This window comes from Nomascus leucogenys, chromosome 19 (assembly GCF_006542625.1).
Source record: "Nomascus leucogenys isolate Asia chromosome 19, Asia_NLE_v1, whole genome shotgun sequence".
In the NCBI taxonomy this organism is placed as follows: domain Eukaryota; kingdom Metazoa; phylum Chordata; class Mammalia; order Primates; family Hylobatidae; genus Nomascus; species Nomascus leucogenys.
The window spans coordinates 71,094,852-71,115,898 of record NC_044399.1 but is presented as its reverse complement, the minus strand read 5'-3'; the positions used below and the strand labels follow the sequence as shown (position 1 = coordinate 71,115,898).

The window sequence follows — 21,047 nt, the reverse complement described above, 5'->3', positions numbered from 1 at the left end:
TCAAGCGATTCTCTTGCCTCAGCCTCCTGAGTAGCTGGGATTATAGGCATGCACTACCACACCCGGCTAATTTTTGTATTTTTAGTAGAGACGGGATTTCACCATGTTGGTCAGGCTGGTCTCGAACTCCTGACCTCGTGATCCGCCCACCTCGGCCTCCCAAAGTGCTGGGATTACAGGCACGAGCCACCGCGCCCAGCCCACTCATTTTTCATTCTTGGTATTGACAGACTGCCCAGAGACAGGAGTGGGTAGCGAGGGTCAGAAGGATTAAGGAGCTTGCCTAGCCGATGAGGAAGGGAACAAGATAAGATGCAAACCTCAGTCTCTGACTCTCAGCCAAGTGCTCCCTACCCCAACTAGCTGTCAAATGAGGTGGATGGGCTCTCGGTTAGGTGCATACACACCTGAGTCCTATCAGCCTGGTGTGAATCCCAGCTCTGATGTTGAGCGACTCACCTAGCCTCTCTCTGCCTCCATTTTCTCTTTTTTTTCTTTTCATTTTTCTTTTTTAAGGCAGAGTCTCACTCTGTCACTGCCTCTGTTTCCACAGCCAAACGAAGTTAATAATGCTTACATGAGGGATTGAAACGAAGACAATGCCTAGTTAATGCTTAGAATGGTGCCTGGAACATAGACAATGCTGAAACAGTCCTTCATTCTTCCCTCCTATCACTGTGATCATCAGTACCACCACACACTGCTTCTCATTTAGTGCCTGAATTTTAGAGCCTGCCTGGAGGCTGGAGCCCTGCCTGGACATTTTGCTTAATCTTGTTATCCTCCTCAGAGAGGCGGCACCCGCCCCACTGGCAGACTCCACGGGAATTCTCTGGGCCTGCTTGTCATCACTGCAGATGTTGTTTAGAGTTCTTCTGTTAGCACAGCTGTTTCCAGGGTCTGGAAAAACTCTAAGGACCCCGGAGAGGATACACACCAGATTGGGTCTGGGCTCACACCACCCTGCATCCCCGGAGCCTCCCTGGACGCTGTTTGCAGAGTCCTCACCGCCTGGAGGTCCAGGAGCCATTTTCAGGGAACAGCATTCAAGCTCAACGCTGCAAGTTCCCTCTTTCCTGCAGGGGAGGACCAGAAGGGAGCCAGAGCTGGGGGGAGAAGGGTGGGAGGTGGATGGTCTGGAAAAGGAATGGAGACCCAGACAGAGCGAAGCCAGCCAGCCAGGGTGAGGGAACAAGCTGCTGTGCTGCCCAGGAGAGGGCCTGGCCTCAGGCTACCACCCTCAGGGAGGTAGACACGGCTGTGACAGCAGCAAAAATGACGGCCAAGGGCGACAGCAGGGGCTGGCCATGCTGTAAAGGGGCTTCCTGGGAGGGTCCAGCCACAGGAATCAACCGGGAATCCTGAGCCGAGAATTCTGAAGATCTCCTCCCTCCCTGAGGCTGTGGGCTGGGCCGTCGGAAGACTTTCAGTTTTGTTTCCTTGCCTGCAAGAAACGAAACTCAACCGAAAGACTCCAGAGAGCCGACCATGGAAGGAGACTTCTCGGTGTGCAGGAACTGGTGAGAAAGCGCTTTCTCCAGCGGCAGACCCGAGCTGGCAAGGGAGAGACGCAGACGAGATAGGGCTGTTTCTGAAGGGAGCAGAAAATGGTTCCTGCATAAAAACACTTAGGAGGACAAGCAGCTGGAGGCCGTGGGCCCCAAGGGTAGGAGGGTTTAAACTTGGTAATCTCCGGGTGAGGGTGGGCAGCATTACCTGCACTTCACTGCAGCCCCTTCCCCCCAAATGTTAGGCTTTCTGGGACAGTTCTGAAGCCAAATAGCCCGGCCAGTGGTCCCAACTGGGCTACTCATACTTGTGAGACCTTGGGTCCTAATTTGGGGTTCTGATACTATGACCTTCACACCCATCTGTGAAAGAAAGGCTCCCACGGAGATTCTCCAGGACTACTCTCACCCTTCTTGGAAAGGGAGCCGTGGGGCAGGGCAGGGAGGACAGAGCAGGAGGCTGGGACCACACCTCTAACCGGGGGGCAGAATCTGACCTGTCGAAAAGCCCCATTCTCAAAGCTCCCTACCTGTGGCAGGAACCTGAGTGGAACCTCCCCAGAGGGCTTTGCTCCAGCCAGACACTTCGAGTACTCTGGTTTCTCAACCAGCCCAGGAAGAGCAGGGGGCGAAGGGACCGGGCCAGGCAGAGGAGAGAGAACAGAGGAAGGGAAGATGATGCTGCCTGTGGGCCTGCTGTGTGCAGAGCGGAAGCAACGAGCTTGTTCAGATCAAGAGGAGTGAGGCTTTGACAGTCCCTCTCCGAGCACGTCCCATGTGCCAGGAACATGGGCATGTAACTCTTCTCATCCTCTGGGCCTTTACGGCTACGGCCACCCCATTTCCCTTCTCCCGAGCTGCCACAAGCAAGAGCTGATGGAAATGAAAGGGGTCATTTTTTTCTTTCTTCTTTTTTTTTTTAAGATGGAGTTTCACTTCTTTTTGCCCAGGCTGGAGTGCAATGGCACGATCTCAGCTCATTGCAACCTCCACCTCTCAGGTTCAAGTGATTCTTCTGCCTCAGCCTCCCGAGTAGCTGGGATTACAGGCATGAGCCACCATGCCCGGCTAATTTTGTATTTTTTTAGTAGAGATGAGGTCTCACCATGTTGGCCAGGCTGGTCTCTAACTCCTGACCTCAGGTGATCCACCCACCTCGGCCTCCCAAAGTGCTGGGATTAGAGGGGTGAGCCCCCACACTTGGCTAATTTTGTATTTTTTAGTAGAGATGGGGTTTCTCCATGTTGGTCAGGCTGGTCTTGAATTCCCGACCTCAGGTGATCCGCCCGCCTCGGCCTCCCAAAGTGCTGGGATTACAGGCGTGAGCCACCACGCCCAGCTGAAAGGGGGCGCTTGTTGGCAAAGAGGATGGTTAGAGAAAAACGCCCTGCCCAGGAAGGGGGAGGCTCAGAACCCTTCCTTCATTGTGGTCTCCAGGAAGAACCTCAGAGTCTCTGTGAGTTAGTGCAGGTGAACCTGAAGGCAGGGGAGACTTGGGAAGCTCTCGCTTTGGAGATTCTGGAAGTTGGCATGGCCCTGGCAGGAAGCATGAGCATAGCAGGGCTGTGTTCCTAACACTGTGGACCAAACAGGGGCACCAGAAAACAAGAAAAAAGATTCAACAGAATTTGGCACTTCTCTTGAATTAGTTAAATTGAAATAATTTAATTATTTACATTATTTAAAATGAAATGTTTCATTTTAAAAACAGCCTTATAGAGGTATAATTGACCTACAATAAACCTCACATTTTAAAGGGTAGCAGTTGATAAGTTTTGGCCTATGTTATATGCATCCATGAAACACCATCCCCATAATTGAGATGATGAAGCTCCCTGTCACCCTGAAAGCTCCCCTATGTACCTTTGTAATTGCTCCTTCCCATGCCCCACCCCAGCAATGTAAGAGCTCTGTAGAATGTCCTTATTCTTATTAGATGCTGCTGCACTGTTCTGATTTTGGACCCACACAGGGAGTGTGGGGCAGGTGGTGTCATCATCATCACATGTTCAGTGCTTAAGGCCTCTGGAGATCTAGCCCTGAGTGTGAAATACAGCTCCATGTTTTATAATATGAAAATAAGTCTCTTTTCCTATCCCCCCACCTTGACCCTGTAGCAAAACACATGTAGCCTCTGCCCACTTCGCCCTCCACGAGGCTTACTGCCTGCGGTTACTGGTCCTGTGCCCAGAGTGTGAGGAGCCTGTCCCCAGGGAAAACATGGAGGAGCACCGCAAGGTTGAGCACCAGCAGGTGAGGAGGCGGCAGGGAGGATGGGATCTGGGAGTCGGGGCAAGGGTGCAGTCCTGCCTGCAGGAGAGATGGGGTCTGGGAGTCGGGGCGAGGGTGCAGTCCTGCCTGCAGGAGAGATGGGGTCTGGGAGTCAGGGAGTGGGTCCAGTCTTGCCTGCAGGAGAGATGGGGTCTGAGAGTTGGGGGACAAGGGTCCAGTCTTCCCTGCAGGAGAGATGGGGTCTGGGAGTCAGGGAGTGGGTCCAGTCTTGCCTGCAGGAGAGATGGGGTCTGAGAGTTGGGGGACAAGGGTCCAGTCTTCCCTGCAGGAGAGATGGGGTCTGGGAGTCAGGGAGTGGGTCCAGTCCTGCCTGCAGGAGAGATGGGGTCTGGGAGTCAGGGAGTGGGTCCAGTCCTGCCTGCAGGAAAGATGGGGTCTGAGAGCTGGGGGACAAGGGTCCAGTCTTCCCTGAAGGTGAGATAGGGTCTGGGAGTCAAGGCGAGTGTTCAGTCTTCCTTGCAGGTGAGATGGGGTCTGAGAAGGGCAAGTGTTCCTTCCTCCCTGCAGGAAAGATGGGGTCTGGGAGTCAGGGAGTGGGCCCAGTCCTCCCTGCAGGAGAGATGGGGTCTGGAAGTTGGGTGAGGGCTGCAGACTTAAGGCAAGTGTCCAGTCCCCCAGGCAGAGACTCACTTGAGGGCCATGAGAAGTCATTTAGCCCCTCCAAACAAAGTCCCATGGAAAGGAAATGTTAATCCTGCCTTTTTCATGCTAAGCTGAGTCTACCTCCAGTTCTCCCATTTCCAGTCCTTTCCCTACAGGCTTATGGATCTGGCATAGGCAAGAGGTTCTGGTTTCAGGAAAGACTGGCTGTTGTCTTGAGATCTGTAAAGAGAGGATGTGAAAAAGGAAGGTCCTGGAAGGCAGTCAGATGGAGCCCTGTTTCCCACCTTTCCATGTCTATTCCTCCTGGGGCCCCTGATCTGTCTCTCTGGAGATACTCAAGCTCAGGCAGCCAGTGCCAACTCAGACTGGTCTGGCAAACACTTCTTGAACACTGGGCTGGGTGCTAGAGAGACACTGAGGTAGCCACACCGGATCCCTGCCCTCTGGGAGTTCACAGACCCAAACCCGGAACACCGTGAGCCAAAGTGGATGTGGGGCAGGCCCTGGTGCTGGGTGGACCCACATCTGGTGTGTGTGTGTGTGTGTGTGTGTTTAGGTTGAGTGTACGATGTGTCAGCAGAGCGTGCAGAAGTCCTCGCTGGAGTTTCATGAGGTAAGAGCCCCATGTGATTTCTCCTTTACAGCCAAATAGACCAACCTGAGAAAAGGAGAGGAAGGGGAAAGGGGAGGCCAGTAATAGAGATTTCCACCTGACCACTCTTTTCACCCCATTAGGCTCAGAGAGCAATGGAGAACTAGCCCACCACATAACACAGGTCCTCCTGTCCCCCAGATACTGATCAGAAGGGCTTTCCATGGTCCATGAGTCCATCAGAGCTCAGATCCCCCGAGGGCAGTCCCCCACTCTGGCCCTTCTCATCTGCTTTCTCGTATTGGCCCCAATTCCCTAGGCAGATGGGCACAAGTCCTTGATCTGCCTACAGTCAAAGAGGCCAGTGATCGGCCAGGTGCAGTGGCTCATGCCTATAATCCCAGCACTTTGGGAGGCCGAGGCGGGCGGACCACAAGGTCAGGAGTTCGAGACCAGCCTGACCAACATGGTGAAACCCCGTCTCTACTAAAAATACAAAAATTAGCTGGGCGTGGTGGCACACGCCTGTAGTCCCAGCCACTCAGGAGGCTGAGGCAGGAGAATCGCTTGAACCCGGGAGGCGGAGGTTGCAGTGAGCCAAGATCAAGCCATTGCACTCCAGCCTGGGCGACACAGTGAGACTCTGTCTCAAAAAAAAAAAAAGGCCAGTGATCATGCCCTTCCTGCTACCTCCCACAGGCCAATGAGTGCCAGGAGCGCCCTGTTGAGTGTAAGTTCTGCAAACTGGACATGCAGCTCAGCAAGCTGGAGCTCCATGAGTCCTACTGTGGCAGCCGGACAGAGCCCTGCCCAGGCTGTGGCCAGTTCATCATGCGCCACGTGCTTGCCCAGCACACAGATGTCTGTCGGAGTGAACAGGCCCAGCTCGGGAAAGGTGAGCACACAAACTGGGGCGGAAGAGAGACATTCCAAGGGCCAGAGCCTTTCCTGGATGGGATGCAAGGAAGGGAAGCTCCCAACAGGACGGATGACAAGTGTATTTGCTGTATAGGTCTCAGTTCTTCTGGCTATTCTAATTCTAAACCATGCCTCAGAGTGGCCTTCCAGTGTGTCTGCTGTGGTCTTCAAATGACTGGTCCAGGGAGACCAGGAGGCCGGGGCTACAGCCTAGCTACCACAAAGGTGAGTAAAGAGGCCATGGAGAAGGCTAGGCGGGCGTGGCTCATGCCTATAATCCCAGCACTTTGGGAGGCCGAGGCAGGCAGATCACCTGAGGTCGGGAGATCGAGACCACCTTGACCAACATGGAGAAACCCTGTCTCTACTAAAAATACAAAATTAGCCAGGCTTGGTGGCGGACGCCTGTAGTCCCAGCTACTTGGGAGACTGAGGCAGGAGAATCGCTTGAATCCGGGAGGCGGAGGTTGCAGTGAGTCGAGATCGTGCCATTGCACTCCAGCCTGGGCAACAAGAGCAAAACTCTGTCTCAAAAAAAAAAAAAAAAGAGAGAGCATGGGGAGTCCTAGGAAACAGGAGGCTTTCTTTGAGCACCTCTAGCACAATCCTAACCTGGCAGAGATCCATTGCATCCTTTTACAGATGAGAAACCTACACACAGAATAAAGTAGGTGCTTGCTAGAGGCAGAAATAAGACCGGACTCCCACATTTCCTGGCACCAAATCTAGGGCTTTTTCCATTATCAGCAATGGCCAGAAGGGAGCTAGCGATAGCTCCTGGCCTGGGGGCCTATGTATTGGCTCCCTGGTACCATTTTATGGTCACTTGACTCACTCACCTCTTTATGAGGGTGTATTTACTGCACACAACCGTCAGTGTGACAGATCCTTTGGTGTCTTTGCTAGTTGTTTTGGTAACATGGTAACATGGGAGAGAGCCTAAAACTCCCCAGACAGTAACGCTCTCCTGATAAACAATCTACCCAAAGGCAAAACTGGCCAATGAAAACCTGAAAAGTGTGAGAGTCATGTACATTTCCTTCATCCCAGCATGGCTGGACGTCAGCAGAATCAAACACAGTCTTCAACCCCACTTCAGTGCAACACAACACAACACAACACAGCTTCAACACTGTCAACAAAGATGTGTTCAACCAACACCTGGTCTGATCACAGAGCCTGGAAACTGGTGGAACGAAAGAGCACAGTCAGATTGGAGAGGGTTGGCATCCATGGCTACAGCTCCATTCATCTCCTTAGAAACCAGTCCTGTTCCAGGAAAATGTCTCTCCATTACGGCTGCTGCTGCCCTGAGTGCACATCTGTGGCCGTAAAGGAAATGATGTGGGTGACTCAGCCAAGAGTTACCTGTGTGGTCAAGGATGTTGGCAGCGCAGGAAAGTCAAGGCCAGGCAGGTCCGGGAGGCGGTTCATGCTCATGAGTACAGGCCACGTAGGCAGTTGTGGGAGAGCTGGGCTAGCCATTGACAAGGACAATAATTTGTGGTGTTGTCTCTCTGCTTATTCAGGGAAAAGAATTTCAGCTCCTGAAATGGAAATCTACTGTAATTATTGCAACCAAATGATTCCAGAAAATAAGTATTTCCACCATATGGTGAGTAGCAATTAGTAATTTTCTAATGATGCCAATAGTTGGTCCGCATTCTGAAAAGTGTGATAGGAAAGGCAGATTCTGGGCCCAATTTTACATAGCATGGATATTAAAGGGCCCCACATTTATTTTTTGCTTTGTTCAAAAAGATAGTTTAGTGACTTGCTTAGGCTAATCAAGCAGACACAACTAGTCTTCATTTGTGCCCAGCCCTTCAAAGGGGCCTCCCTTACCACTCCCAACACCCCCTGATCACCTCTGACCATCTCCAACCTTCATGGCCTGGACATTGCAATTTGGTCCTCAATAGGGCCTGTCTTACTGTTTTCCGTCCCATGTGGGAGTTGGCTCTATTAGACTGTGAGCTTCCTGCAAAACTGAATGACTTTTATCATTTTCCTGACATCAGGGCTTGGTGCAAAAAGAGGACTCTGTAGAGACGCAGTTATGTGATTGACTGACTGACTGATTTTGCCTGGGAACACTCAGGCTCTTCCCTCCATAGCCCTAAGCACCTTTTAGTGCATTGCTGTGCCAAGTTGCTCCCTTCTTTTGCACAGAATGAAGTATTTCTCCTTTGGGAAACTTACCAAGGCTTCTCTCCAAAGAACTCTTCTCCTTCTCCTTGGGCAGACAGTTGTTTACCTTTCTTAACACTTCAGTTCCTAAAACTACAGAATATCAAAACTAAAGAAACCATAGAGATGATCCAGCTTTTAGCTCTTTTTTTTTTCTTTTTACTATTGTGGTAAACCACATATAGTGTAAAATTTGCCATCACTATAGAGACATTTGGCACATTCACAATGTTGTGCAATCTGGTTCTAGAATATTTTCATCATTCCAAAAAGAAATCCTATACCCATTAGCAGATACTATCCATTCCCTCATCTTCCCAGTTACTGGCAACCACGAATCTGCTTTCTATCTCTATGGATTTGTCTATTCTGGACATTTCACATCAATGGAGTCATATAATATGTGGTCTTACGTAACTATCTTCTTTCACTTACTATAACATTTTCAAGGTTCACCCGTGTTGTAGTTGTGGCATGTATCAGCATTTCATTCCTTTTAATGGCCTTTTCTTTTTTTTTTTTTTTTTTGAGACAGGGTCTCACTCTGTTGCCCAGGCTGGAATGCAGTGGTGTGATCTCGGATCACTGCAACCTCTGCCTCCCGGGTTCAAGCGATTCTCCTGCTTCAGCCTCCAGAGTAGCTGGGACTACAGGCGCCTGCCACCACGCCCGGCTAATTTTTGTATTTTTTTTTTTAGTAGAGACGGGGTTTTACCATGTTGGCCAGGCCAGTCTCAAACTCCTGACCTCAGGTGATCCGCCTTCCTCGGCCTCCCAAAGTTAATGGCCCTTTTACGGTCATCCACATTTTGTTTCTCTACTTGTTGGTAAACATTCGGATTGTTTCCACCTTTCAGCTCTTTGCTTTTTGAAGTGCAGTCTGTGGACCAGCTGCATCAGCATCACCTAGAATCCTGTTAGAAATGCAGAATCTCAGGCCCTCCCCCTAGAAATGCTAAATCAGAATATGCAGGGTCACAGGATTTCCCAGGCATTTCAAGTCTGAGATGGGCTGCTCCAGCCACAGGATTCTCAGCCTCAGCTGTACATGGAAATCACCTACTGACTTGTTTTCCTTAGTCCTGATGTTTATTCGATTCTGTAAGTGGTCCATGTCTTCTGTTTGAATGAGAAAATACTTGGTGAACACCAAAACAAGAGTGAAGCTGACTGCTTCCCTTCAAATGTCCAGCCTGGCAACCAAGGCACCTACACAATTACTTGAAGGCTACAGGGAAGTGGGGAGCTCCAAAACACATGAACTGGATTTGTGCTCAGAAACTCTGCATTTTAGTTCTGCTCTGCCCCTTACTGGCTGTGTAACCTCTCTGAGCTGCTTTCTTCTTTTGAGGAAAATGGGGATAATGGTTTATCTCCTTGTTCAGGAAAAGAAGATATCCACAACCAGCCAACACCAGATCTATCTCCTTGGCAGCATCCACATTCACTTACTTTGCCTTCCCAACTCTTAACCATAGAGGAGCTTTCTATGTGCCTCTCTAAAGCCTATCCCCACCTACTCGTATACTATATCCTCTCTTTTTGCCTACACAAGGTCACACAAGTTTTTTGCTACACTGCTCCAGCAATTCTTCCGTCTCTGTCCTGCAACAGAGAGAGGTTAAATGAGCGGTACACACAGGCAACAACAAAGTCTCAAAACTCTAGGATGTCCTAACATTTCTTACAATGTTTTTAAAGGGGTACCACTATTGAATATTTATATATCAATGGTGAATCTTTGGCCTTGCAAGAAAAGAACTTTTTTTTTAATTTTGAAAATTAAGGATTGAAATCATGTATACTAGGTGGTTTTCTGGTTTTCAGTCTTTAACTTTTTATTAATATGACCCAAAGCCAGAAAAACATGAAATACTTCTGATCCCATTTCCTATAAGCTACGATCTTGTTTCTTTGTTCCCCTCCGTAGAAAAACATTTGAACTAGTTGTCTGTAAGTCATTGCCTCCATGTTTTCTTCTCCCATTCTTATTCCCATTCCAGTCTGGGTCTCCACTGTAACCAAATCTGCTCTTGTCAAAATCAATGACCTGTGCATTGCTAAATCCAATGCTTAGTTCTCAGTCCTCAATTTATCGGGGGCATTTACTGCTCATCACTCCCTCTTCCTCAATGCACTTTCTCAGCTTGTAGGGTACCACACTCTCATGGTTTTCAATGACCTTGGTGGTCTCTCATTCTCTACCTCCCCAGCCTCTTAATTTTGGAGCCCCAGGGCTTAGTCTCTGGTCTCTTTTCTACCTATATTCACTGCCTTGATTATTTCATCCTACCTCCTGATTTTTGAAAATGCCATACGTAAGGTCAGGCGTGGTGGCTCATGCCTGTAATCCCAGCACTTTGGGAGGCCGAGGCAGGAGGATCACAAGGTCAGGAGATCGAGACCATCCTGGCCAACACAGTGAAATCTCGTCTCTACTAAGAATACAAAAAATTAGCCGAGTGTGGTGGTGGGTGACTGTAGCCCCAGCTACTCGGGAGGCTGAGGCAGGAGAATGGCGTGAACCCAGGAGGCGAAGCTTGCAGTGAGCCGAGATCGCGCCACTACACTCCAGCCTGGGCGACAGAGTGAGACTCCATCTCAAAAAATAAATAAATATAAGAAATAAAAAAGAAGCCATATGTAGTCAGACACTTCCAAATTTATATCTCAGTCTGGGCTTTTCTCCCCAAACTCTAGATTTGTATATTACTATTTACTGCATCTTCACTTGAATGCTTTATAGACATCTTAAATGTAACACATCTGAAATGGAATCCTCTCTGCCACAGCTTGGCCCATCTCAGTTGATGGCAACTCTATCCTTCCAGTTGTTCAGGCCAAAATCTCAGGTTCACTCTTGACTTCTTTTTCCCTCCGTGTTGCTACCCTGGTATGAACCATCATCCTCTCTAGCCCAGATGCTGCAGCAGTCTCCTAAATGGCCTTCCTACTTCTCACCTTGCCCCCTACAGTCTATTCTCATCACAGAGGTCAACGTGATCCCCTAAAAATACAAGTCAGATTGTTTGGCTCCTCTGTTCAGATCTCTGTACTGATTCTTGCCCCATTTTATGCAAACTCAAAACTACAGTGGCCTTAGAGATCTACATCATCTTTGCCTCCTTTCTTATCGCATCACCTCTTTGATCTCATGTACTACTCCTGTTCAGCTCACTGACCTCCTGATTGTTTCTTGAGCATACCATGCCTTAGGGCCTTTTCACTGGCTACTGCCTCTGGCTGGAAGCTACCTCCTCACCTTCCCCACCTTATTCCAGGGGCTAACTCTCTCACTTCTCTCAAGTCTTTGCCCAGATGGCACCTTCTCAAGGAGATGTACCACAACAACCTATTTAAAATTGCAACCCCCTCTCCATCACTTATTTACCAACCCCTTACCTTCTTCTATTATTTTTTTTCCATAGCATTTGCCAACTTCTAACATATCATCTAATTTGCTTACTTATTATGGCCCTTGTTAATTGTCTCCCACCACCTCAGAAAAACCGTAAGCCCCACTGGTCTCCTTCATGCTAACTACTCCCCAGACACAAATACTCTACTTTCACTTTTAGCTGTTTCTTCTGGTAATCACCTTCATATGTGTAAAGCACCTTCTTATATTTTTTCCAATTTTAGACATTACCTATTGACTCATAAGGATTTAGGAATATAGATTTCACTTTTTTTATACCACCCATCCCACACACACACCTCCAAAGTTCTTCACTTCATCCTTCCAATTTATTGATTTCACTCATTCTGGTTAAATAAATATTCAGTATTACATTAGTATAACCATGTAAACATTATAAATGGTTTTCCACATGAACTATGATTATGTGTGCTTTCTCCTACAACTTTTTGTTTTCCCTGGACTTGATAATTGCTTCAGTTTTTCATTTGTTTCACTTTCTAGGTACCTATCACTAAATCATCCCTATAATTCTCTACCAGATCTGAAAATTCCCCTGAGTACAACTAAACACATCAGATAGTCTATCCATTTCATTTTGGGAGCATGTTATGCCCCGGGCTTGATGATTAGCTGTTGATCTGGAATTTCTTCCACTCTCTCCATGGTTGGAGTTCTGATTCCCAAATCTCACGTCTCATCTTTCTCTTTCTTAGGTTACTCCTTGTTTGATAGAATATATCCTCAAATAGTTTCTTGAGAAAGAAAGTATGAGAGGCAAATTTTTTAGGCCTTATATGTCTGAAAATGATAGCTTGGGTGGCTGTAGAATCTATTGACCATTTTAATTTGTTTTTTAAAAATTTTATTACAATTTTGATTTGGCTACTGTATACATGTATTAGAAGATCACTCTGTATTCTATAAGTATGTATCGTTATTACTTGTCCACTAAAAATAAAAGAAATAAAATTGATTACAAAACTTTCAAACAAATATGACAGTAGAAAGGTAATACAATAAACGTTCATGTATTTACTCCCCAGATATAACAGTTGTTGTTCTAAACAAGGTGAATAAAAAGAAATCTACTCTTAGGTACATTACAGGTAAAAGGCAAAGGTTGATTTCTTTGAAATCAACCAAAGAAGATTACAAGCAAAGGAATGGCAGTTAGGCTAAAAGCAAATATATCAACAGCAATAATAGAAGTGGGTATGCAGTGGAATAATCTTCAAAGTGCTAAGAGAAAATAGCTGTTAACGTGTGGAAATCAAAAGTTTTCCAGACTTAAACTATTCTTTGTTTTTTTTTTCTAAAGTACGTTAAAGCAAATCCAAGACATCCTGTTATTTCACCATCATTCTTTAATATCTCAAAAATACAGTCATTTTCTTAATCACAATGCCTTTATCACTCTCAATGACATTAACAATAATTTTCCCCCATCGTTTTGGGGCCTTGCATTTACCACTCTTGTTCATTACTACTGCTGGTGCTGCTGCTGCTTGCTTCTCCTTTGTCTTCTATTGGATTGAGCAAGATTTCTTTATTCTCTTTCTTCTTTTCTACTGATTAGGCAATTTTACATTTATTTCTATCATTTCAGTAGTTACCCTTAACATTTTAATACAAATACTTGACTTAATAAAGTCTAAAGTTAGTCATTATCTCTACTCTCCTTACAAACAGTATATAGATTTGAGAACATGTTAATACTGATTGTCTACTCCTATCTTACATGAAAATGCTGCCAGAATTTTGTTTCATTTTGCTTTCGTACTACCCCTCTTTACTGATTATTGTTGTTATTTATGTAACTCATGCCTGTTTAGATATACTCACACATTTTTGGTTTTTCTTTTTTTCTTTTTTTTTTTTTTTTTTTTTGAGACATAGTATCACTCTGTTGCCCAGGCTTGAGTGCAGTGGCATGATCTTGGCTCACTGCAGCCTTCACCTCCTGGGTTCAAGCAGTTCTCCTGCCTCAGCCTCTCAAGTAGCTGGTACTACAGGTGTGTGCTACCATGTCTGGCTAATTTTTGTATTTTTAGTAAAGATGGGTTTTTCCATGTTGGCCAAGCTGGTCTCAAACTCCTGACCTCACATAATCTGCCCACCTTGGCCTCCCAAAGTGCTAGGATTACAAGTATGAGCTACTGTGCCCAGCTGGATATACTCACAAGTTTACCCTTCCCTTTGCTGACATTCTTCCTTGGATCCTAAGCTTTCCTTCTGGGTATGATTTCTCTCTTCCTGAAGTATATCTCAGTAGTTTCTTCACCAAGAACCTTGAGTAGTAAATCTTTAGTTGCCTGAAAATACACTTTTTGTTTTTTGCATCCATGAATGATAGTTTAGCTGGATATCAAAATCTAGATAACAGCTATTTTCTCTTATCATTTTGAAGATTATTCCACTGCCATCCCACTTCTGTTATTGCTGTTAATGTATTTTCTTCCAGCCTAATTGCCATTCCTTTGTACGTAATCTTTATATTTGGTTGATTTCAAGATCCTCTTTGCCTTTTACCTGTAATGTGTTTAAGAGTAGTTTTATTTTTATTCATTCTGTTCAGAACAATGTACTCAAATGTGTTTGCTTTTCTCCTGCTCAAGATTTCTCTTTCCTTAATATAAAGATTTATGTCACTAATCAGGTCTGAAAATTCTCATCTATTATCTCTTTGAATTCCCAACATTCCCCAACTCTCCCACATTCTCTCAACTCTCCTTCTGGAACATAACACATGTATATTAAGCATTCTCATTCTAGCTTCATGACTGTCTTTTTTTTTCATGACTCTCTTTTTTTTTTTTCATTTCTCTCTTTTAATAGCCTTATGTCTCTTAACCTTTCATATTTTCTCTATTTCTATCTCCTATATTCTGGGTAATTTCCTGAAATTATCTCCAAGTTCATTCATTCTTTCTTGGCCAAATCTAATCTGCTGTTTTTAGCCCATCCATTTAGGTTCAATACCTGCATTTTTCATGTCTAGAAGTTCAATTTATCTTTCTTTCAAGTTTGCCTATTTTTGTTCTCACTACAAAAAAAAATGATAGGTATGTGAAGTGATGGGTATGTTAATTAACTTGATTTAATCATCCCACAATGTATACATATATTAAAATACCACATTTTACCCCATAAATATATAAAGTTATTATTTGTTTATTACAAATTAGAAAATTTCAAATTTACCTGTTCTGTTTTTCATGAGGTGTTATTCTTTTCCTGGATTTAATCATTTTTAATTAATTTATTTTACAGTCTCTATCCTATAGTTGCATTACCTGAACTTCTTGGAGGCTAATCTGACTACTTCTGTGTCTGTGACTCTTACTCAAGGTGGATTGCTTCCTTGTGTGTTTGTAATTTTGGATTGTGAGTTTCTATCTGGTGGGACTCTACCTATGAGGATTCTCTATGACTATTTTGAGGCTATTGTCCCTCCAGAGGAATTTTGTGATTGCTTCTGCCAGACATCTCAATGTTTATGTTAATTCTTCTGCTCAGGGATTCCCAGACCATGAGGCTAAAGTAAATCCTAATCCCAAACACGGGAATGGCATGGACCTGTGATTTTGAGTTTTCAGGGACGTGAGTTTTCGTCTCCACACTCAAATACCGACCCAAGAAGGAAAAGCTTCCTTGTCACTTTCCTTTTCTCATTAGCTGATACTTTTCCTCTTACCCACTATAATTTACCCTTTAAAGTTTCCAGCTTTATACAGGGTCAATAGAGTCTTACTTCCAATTCCCCACTTGTGTGGATGGGACTTTCCTCTCATCCAAGCCCCTAGTTACAAAGTTGACCCTACATCTCCCATAAGCAGTGTCAACTCCTGGGCTTAACCAGTCCATTTGTGCTGCTATAACAGGATGCCACAGACAGAGTAACAATGAAGGACAGAAATTTATTTCGAACAGCTCTGAAGACTGGGAAGTTCAGATCAAGGCACCACCATTTGGTGTCTGTTGAGGGCCTTCTTGCTGCCTCCTAGCATGGTAGAAAGCAAAAGAGTAGAAGGCTGTAGCCAAATGCTTCATGAAGCCTCTTTTATGAGGACCCTAATCCCATTAAAAAGGGAGGAGCTTTCATGATCTAATCACCCCCAAAGGCCCCACCTCTTAATACCATCACATTGGCAGCACCTGAATTTTGGAGGAGACACATTCAAACCATAGCAACCAGTCAGACCTTCATTCCTGGAATGCAAAATTTTCTTTCTGCCCTGCAAAGCCAGCTATTAAATTGAATGTCTGTCACATTTTTTACAGCATCTAAAAGTGTTTACAGTGGGAAGTTTTTGTGTTATCTAGTCTACTGTATTTTCTGACCATTAAAGCTGAAGTCATTTTAAAATTTGATACATTATTCACAATTGCAGGGTAAGTGTTGTCCAGACTCAGAGTTTAAGAAACACTTTCCTGTTGGAAAGCCAAAAATTCTTCCTTCATCTCTTCCAAGTCAAGCTGCTGAGAATCAAACTTCCACGATGGAGAAAGATGTTCGTCCAAAGACAAGAAGTATAAACAGATTTCCTCTTCATTCTGAAAGTTCATCAAAGAAAGCACCAAGAAGCAAAAACAAAACCTTGGATCCACTTTTGATGTCAGAGCCCAAGCCCAGGACCAGCTCTCCTAGAGGAGATAAAGCAGCCTATGACATTCTGAGGAGATGTTCTCAGTGTGGCATCCTGCTTCCCCTGCCGATCCTAAATCAACATCAGGTACTTAGCCTCTGTTCTCTGCTTACCTTGCTGTGAACCATCCGCACAGTGTCTTAAAAAAATCCAAGATCTGAAAGATGTTCACAAATATTGTGGCTGAAAAGGCCCTTTTCTCTTACTCCCACTTCTTTGGGTGCCCAAATGCACTCTCTCATAGCACTTACCACCTGTTTATTTGCATCACCTCCGAGAGACTTGAGTCACCTTTGACTCAAGCCAGGTCTTTGAAGGTAGAGCGAGGTCCCTCTTCTCTGTGTCTCCAGCTTCTAGGCCAGGGATTGATTTGGAGCAAGTGCCCCAATACTGTTGATTAAATGAATGAAGCAGAGGATACCCAGTCTATCTCTCTCATGGTGTAGATATGGCACTGAGGCCCAGAGATGAGATGTCTTGGTCAAGATCCTAAGCCAGTTGGTGGCTTACCTCCAGCAGATCAAGGTTTGCTTCAAGAAGATCAGGGTTTATAGGCATCTCCCTGAATATCCTGATTTTTATGTCCTAGGTTATTTTCTAGTAAAAATAACAACTGGCATTAGAGGTTGTTAACCATTGTGTGCCAGTTACAATACAGAGCTCTTTATAATCTTCATCATAAACAATAGGCATGCATTTTATCCCCATTTTACAGATAAGGTAAAGTAGCTTCCCAAGGACTATACGATTAGAAGGTGGCAGTATCCAGCCTGAGTCCACATGTATATAGCTCCAAAGTTGATGCTCTTAAGCTCCAGACTAAATGTCTCACTTAAAAAAATTTATTTTTTTTCAAAATACATAAGTACTAGATTTTGTTGGAGCTAGTTGATATAATATCATATAAAGAAGTATAAAAGCAAAGCTAACCCTACTTCCCCAACCCCATACCCTGAGATACCAATTTGGACAGTCTTATGGGCATCTTTTCACAGCTCTATCTTTGCGTATACAAACCTAAACAAGTTTTTACTTGTTTCTTTTTCCACACATATTATCTTACTATACTTATTACTCTGCCACTTGCCTTTTTCACTTAGTATATTATGCATGCTCCTTACAAAAGACTTACTAGGCCAAAACCTTTTTTTCTAACTTCCTTATGCGTCATGTATGCATATAAGCATATAATTTTACAAAAATGGGCTAATTTCATATTTGCTGGGGGTGTTACTAGTGCCATTTTTCCTTGCCTCCCACGATTTGGTATATTTCCTTTCATAATTTTCTCCATCCTTATATAACAGAGATGCCAGATTTAGCAAATAAAAATACAGGACGTTCAGTCAAATTTGAATTTCAGAGAAACAAAGAATTGTTTTTAGTATAAGTATGTTCCATGCAATGATTGTTTTGCTGAAATTAAAATTTAACTGGGGCACCCTGTATTTTATTTAGCAATTTCTTATATAACCACATACAAACATACACATTTGGAGTCCTGTTATATACATTTTTTTACCTTTCTTTTTTTTTTTTTTTTTTGACAGAGTCTCGCTCTGTCACCCAGGCTGGAATGCAGTGGCGGAATCCTGCTCACTGCGATCTCTGCCTCCCAGGTTGAAGCGATTCTCCTGCCTCAGTCTCCTGAGTAGCTGGGATTACAGGCACCCACCACCACACCCAGCTAATTTTTGCATTTTAGTAGAGATGGAGTTTCACCATGTTATCCAGGCTCGTCTTGAAATCCTGACCTCAGGTGATCCACCTGCTTCAGACTCCCAAAGTGCTGGAATTACAGGGCATGAGGCACCATGCCTGGCCAACATTTCTTTACATCCTAATGTAAATTCAGCAAATACCCAAGGAAATCCCTGCAAGCCAAACAATGTGGCTTATTTTTATTTTTATTAATGGCTGCCTAAGATCCATGGTGTGAGTGTTCTCCCATCTGTCCCTCCACCCAGTGATAGCAACAGGCCCCTGTTAAACTTTGTTGCAAGCCTCCTATACTCCTGGCTCAGTGGGCTCCTGACCTTTTCTATGCCATTACACTCCAGTCTTTGGGCAGGGCTCATGCTCTGTAACAAGGGACAGCAATATCCAGAGATATTCTAGGAGCTACCACTTCCTACTTTAACCATATCAAACTTTCTTTATATCCATTTCTTAGGAGAAATGCCGGTGGTTAGCTTCATCGAAAGGAAAACAAGTGAGAAATTTCACCTAGATTTGGAAAAGAAAAGGTACTACAAATTCAAAAGATTTCACTTTTAACACTGGCTTTCCTGCCTACTTGCTGTGGTGGTCTTGTGAAAAGTGATGGGTTTTGTTCACTGGGCTTTAAAAGAAAAGATTTGGCAGAACTAAAAACAAAACCCACGTATCATCTCAATAGATACAGAAAAGCCTTGATAATATTCAACTTGACTTCATGTTAAAAACCCTCAGCAAACCAGGCGATGAAGGAACATACCTCAAAATAATAAGAGCCATCGATGACAAAACCACAGCCAACGTCATACTGAATGAGCAAAAGCTGGAAGCACTACCCTTGAGAACTAGAACAAGGCACTTCAGTCCTATTCAACATAGTACTGGAAGTCCTCGCCAGAGCAATCAGGCAAGAGAAAGAAAAGGCAACCAAAAAGGAAGAGAGGAAGTCGAAGTATCTCTGTTTGCAGATGATATGATTCTATACCTAGAAAACCCCATGGTCTTGTCCCAAAAGCTCCTAGATCTAATAAACAACTTCAGCTAGCTTTCAGGAGACAAAAATCAATGTACAAAAATCAGTAGCATTTTTATGCACCAACGGCATCCAAGCTGAGATCCAAATCAAGAGCGCAATCCCATTCACAATTGCCACAAAAAGAATGAAATACCTAGGAATACAGCTAACCAGGGATATGAAAGATCTCTACAACAAAAATTACAAAACACTGCTGAAAGAAATCAGAGATGACACAAATGGAAAAACATTCCATGCTCATGGATAGGAAGACTCAATATTGTTAAAATGGCCATACTACCCAAAGCAATTTACAGATTCAATGCTGTTCCTGTCAAACTACCAATAACATTCTTCACAGAATCAGAAAAAAAAATGCTTTAAAATTTATTTGGAACCAAAAAAGAGCCCAAAAAGCCAAGCAATCTTAAGCAAAAAGAACAAAGCTGAAGGCATCACATTACCCAACTTCAAACTATACTACAGGGCTACAGTAACCAAAACTGCATGATACCGGTACAAAAGCATGATGCTGGTACAAAAGCAGACACATAGATCAATGGAACATAATAGCCCAGAAATAAAGCTACACACCTGCAATCATCTAATCTTTAACAAAGTTGACAAAAATACACAATGGGTAAAGAATTTCCCATTCAGTAAGTGGTACTGGGATAACTAGCTAGCCATATGCAGAAGACTGAAACTGAACCCCTTCCTTACACCATATGCAAAAATCAACTCAAGATGGATTAAAGACTTAAATGTAAAACCCCAAACTATAAAAACTCTGGAAGATAACCTAGGCAATACCATTCTGGACATAGGAACGGACAAAGATTTCATGACAAAGATCCCAAAAGCAGTTATAACAAAAGCAAAAATTGACAAATGGGACATGATTAAACAGAACTACCATTTGACTCAGCAATCCCATTATTGGTTATATACCCAAAGGAATCTAAATCATTCTGTCACAAAGACATATATACACAAATGTTCACGGCAGCACTATTCACAATAGCAAAGTCAGGGAATCAAACTAAATGTCCATCAGTGGTAGAATGGATAAAGAAAATGTGGCGGCCAGGCGTGGTGGCTCACGCCTGTAATCCCAGCACTTTGGGAGGCTGAGGCGGGTGGTTCACCTGAGGTCAGGAGTTTGAGACCAGCCTGGCCAACATGGCAAAACCCAGTCTCCGCTAAAAATACGAAAATTAGCCAGGCGTGGTGGCAAGCACCTGTCATCCCAGCTACTTGGGAAGCCTAGGCGGGAGAATCGCCTGAACCTGGAAGGTGGTGGTTGCAGTGAGCCGAGATCATGCCACTGCACTCCAGCCTGAGTGACCGAGCGAGACTCACCCTTAAAAAAAAAAAAAAGAAAGAAAATGTGGCACATATACACCATGGAATACTATGCAGCCATAAAAAAGAATGGGATCATGTCCTGTGCAGCAACATGGATGGAGCTGGAAGCCATTATCCTAAATGAACTCACTCAGAAACAGAAAACCAAATACCACATGTTCTCACTTATAAGTAGAAGCTAAATATTGAGTACACATGGATACGAAGAAGGGAACCACAGACAATGGGGCCTACCTGAGGTTGGAGCATGGAAGGAGGGTGAGGATCGAAAAACTACCTATCTGGTACTATGCTTTTTATCTGGATGATGAAATAATCTGTACAACAAACCCTCGTGACATGCAATTTACCTATATAGCAAGCCTGCACATGTGCCCCTGAACCTAAAAAAAAAAAGTTAAAAGGAAAACGTTTGGATTATTTTCCTTCTTTCAAACAAAGACATTGGTTTGCCCGAGGACTACAAATAAACCAACGGGAAAAAAGAAAGGCTCCAGTTTTGTCTGAAAATTCTGATTAAGCCTCTGGGCCCTACGGCCTGGAGAACCTGGAGAATCCTACACCCACAGAACCCAGCTTTGTCCCCAAAGAATAAAAACGCCACTCTAAAAGCTGCTCTTCCACATTTCTTTGGGTTCCGCACTGGTTTTCCAGGGCCAGGGATGGCAGCAGCCGGGACCCCAGGATGAGGGCAGTGCCCAGGGAAAGGAGAGCAGAAGATGTTCAGGGAGGGAGAAAGAAATGAGGCTGGGACAGTGGATAAGGGCCAGGTGAAGGG

General features: G+C 44.5%; 1 protein-coding gene across 7 annotated transcripts; it reads left to right on the top strand.

Annotated features, from left to right (window-relative positions):
* Positions 1–1,453: 1,453 nt before the first annotated feature.
* Positions 1,454–20,880, top strand: XAF1 (XIAP associated factor 1). 7 transcript variants are annotated; one of them, XM_030800206.1, is made up of 8 exons: positions 1,456–1,520; positions 3,626–3,761; positions 4,960–5,016; positions 5,695–5,890; positions 7,174–7,325; positions 7,443–7,528; positions 15,916–16,257; positions 18,344–20,880. In XM_030800206.1, the coding sequence occupies exons 5-8, from the start codon at positions 7,196–7,198 to the stop codon at positions 18,398–18,400; spliced, it is 615 nt and encodes a 204-aa protein (XP_030656066.1). In that variant the 5' UTR covers positions 1,456–1,520; positions 3,626–3,761; positions 4,960–5,016; positions 5,695–5,890; positions 7,174–7,195; the 3' UTR covers positions 18,401–20,880. The 7 variants fall into 7 exon arrangements, 6 of the variants coding, with proteins under 6 accessions (XP_003274640.2, XP_030656066.1, XP_030656067.1 ...); XM_030800207.1 differs by having other exon boundaries at positions 7,174–7,329; XM_003274592.4 differs by lacking the exon at positions 7,174–7,325 and having other exon boundaries at positions 1,454–1,520.
* The last annotated feature ends 167 nt before the right edge of the window (positions 20,881–21,047 follow it).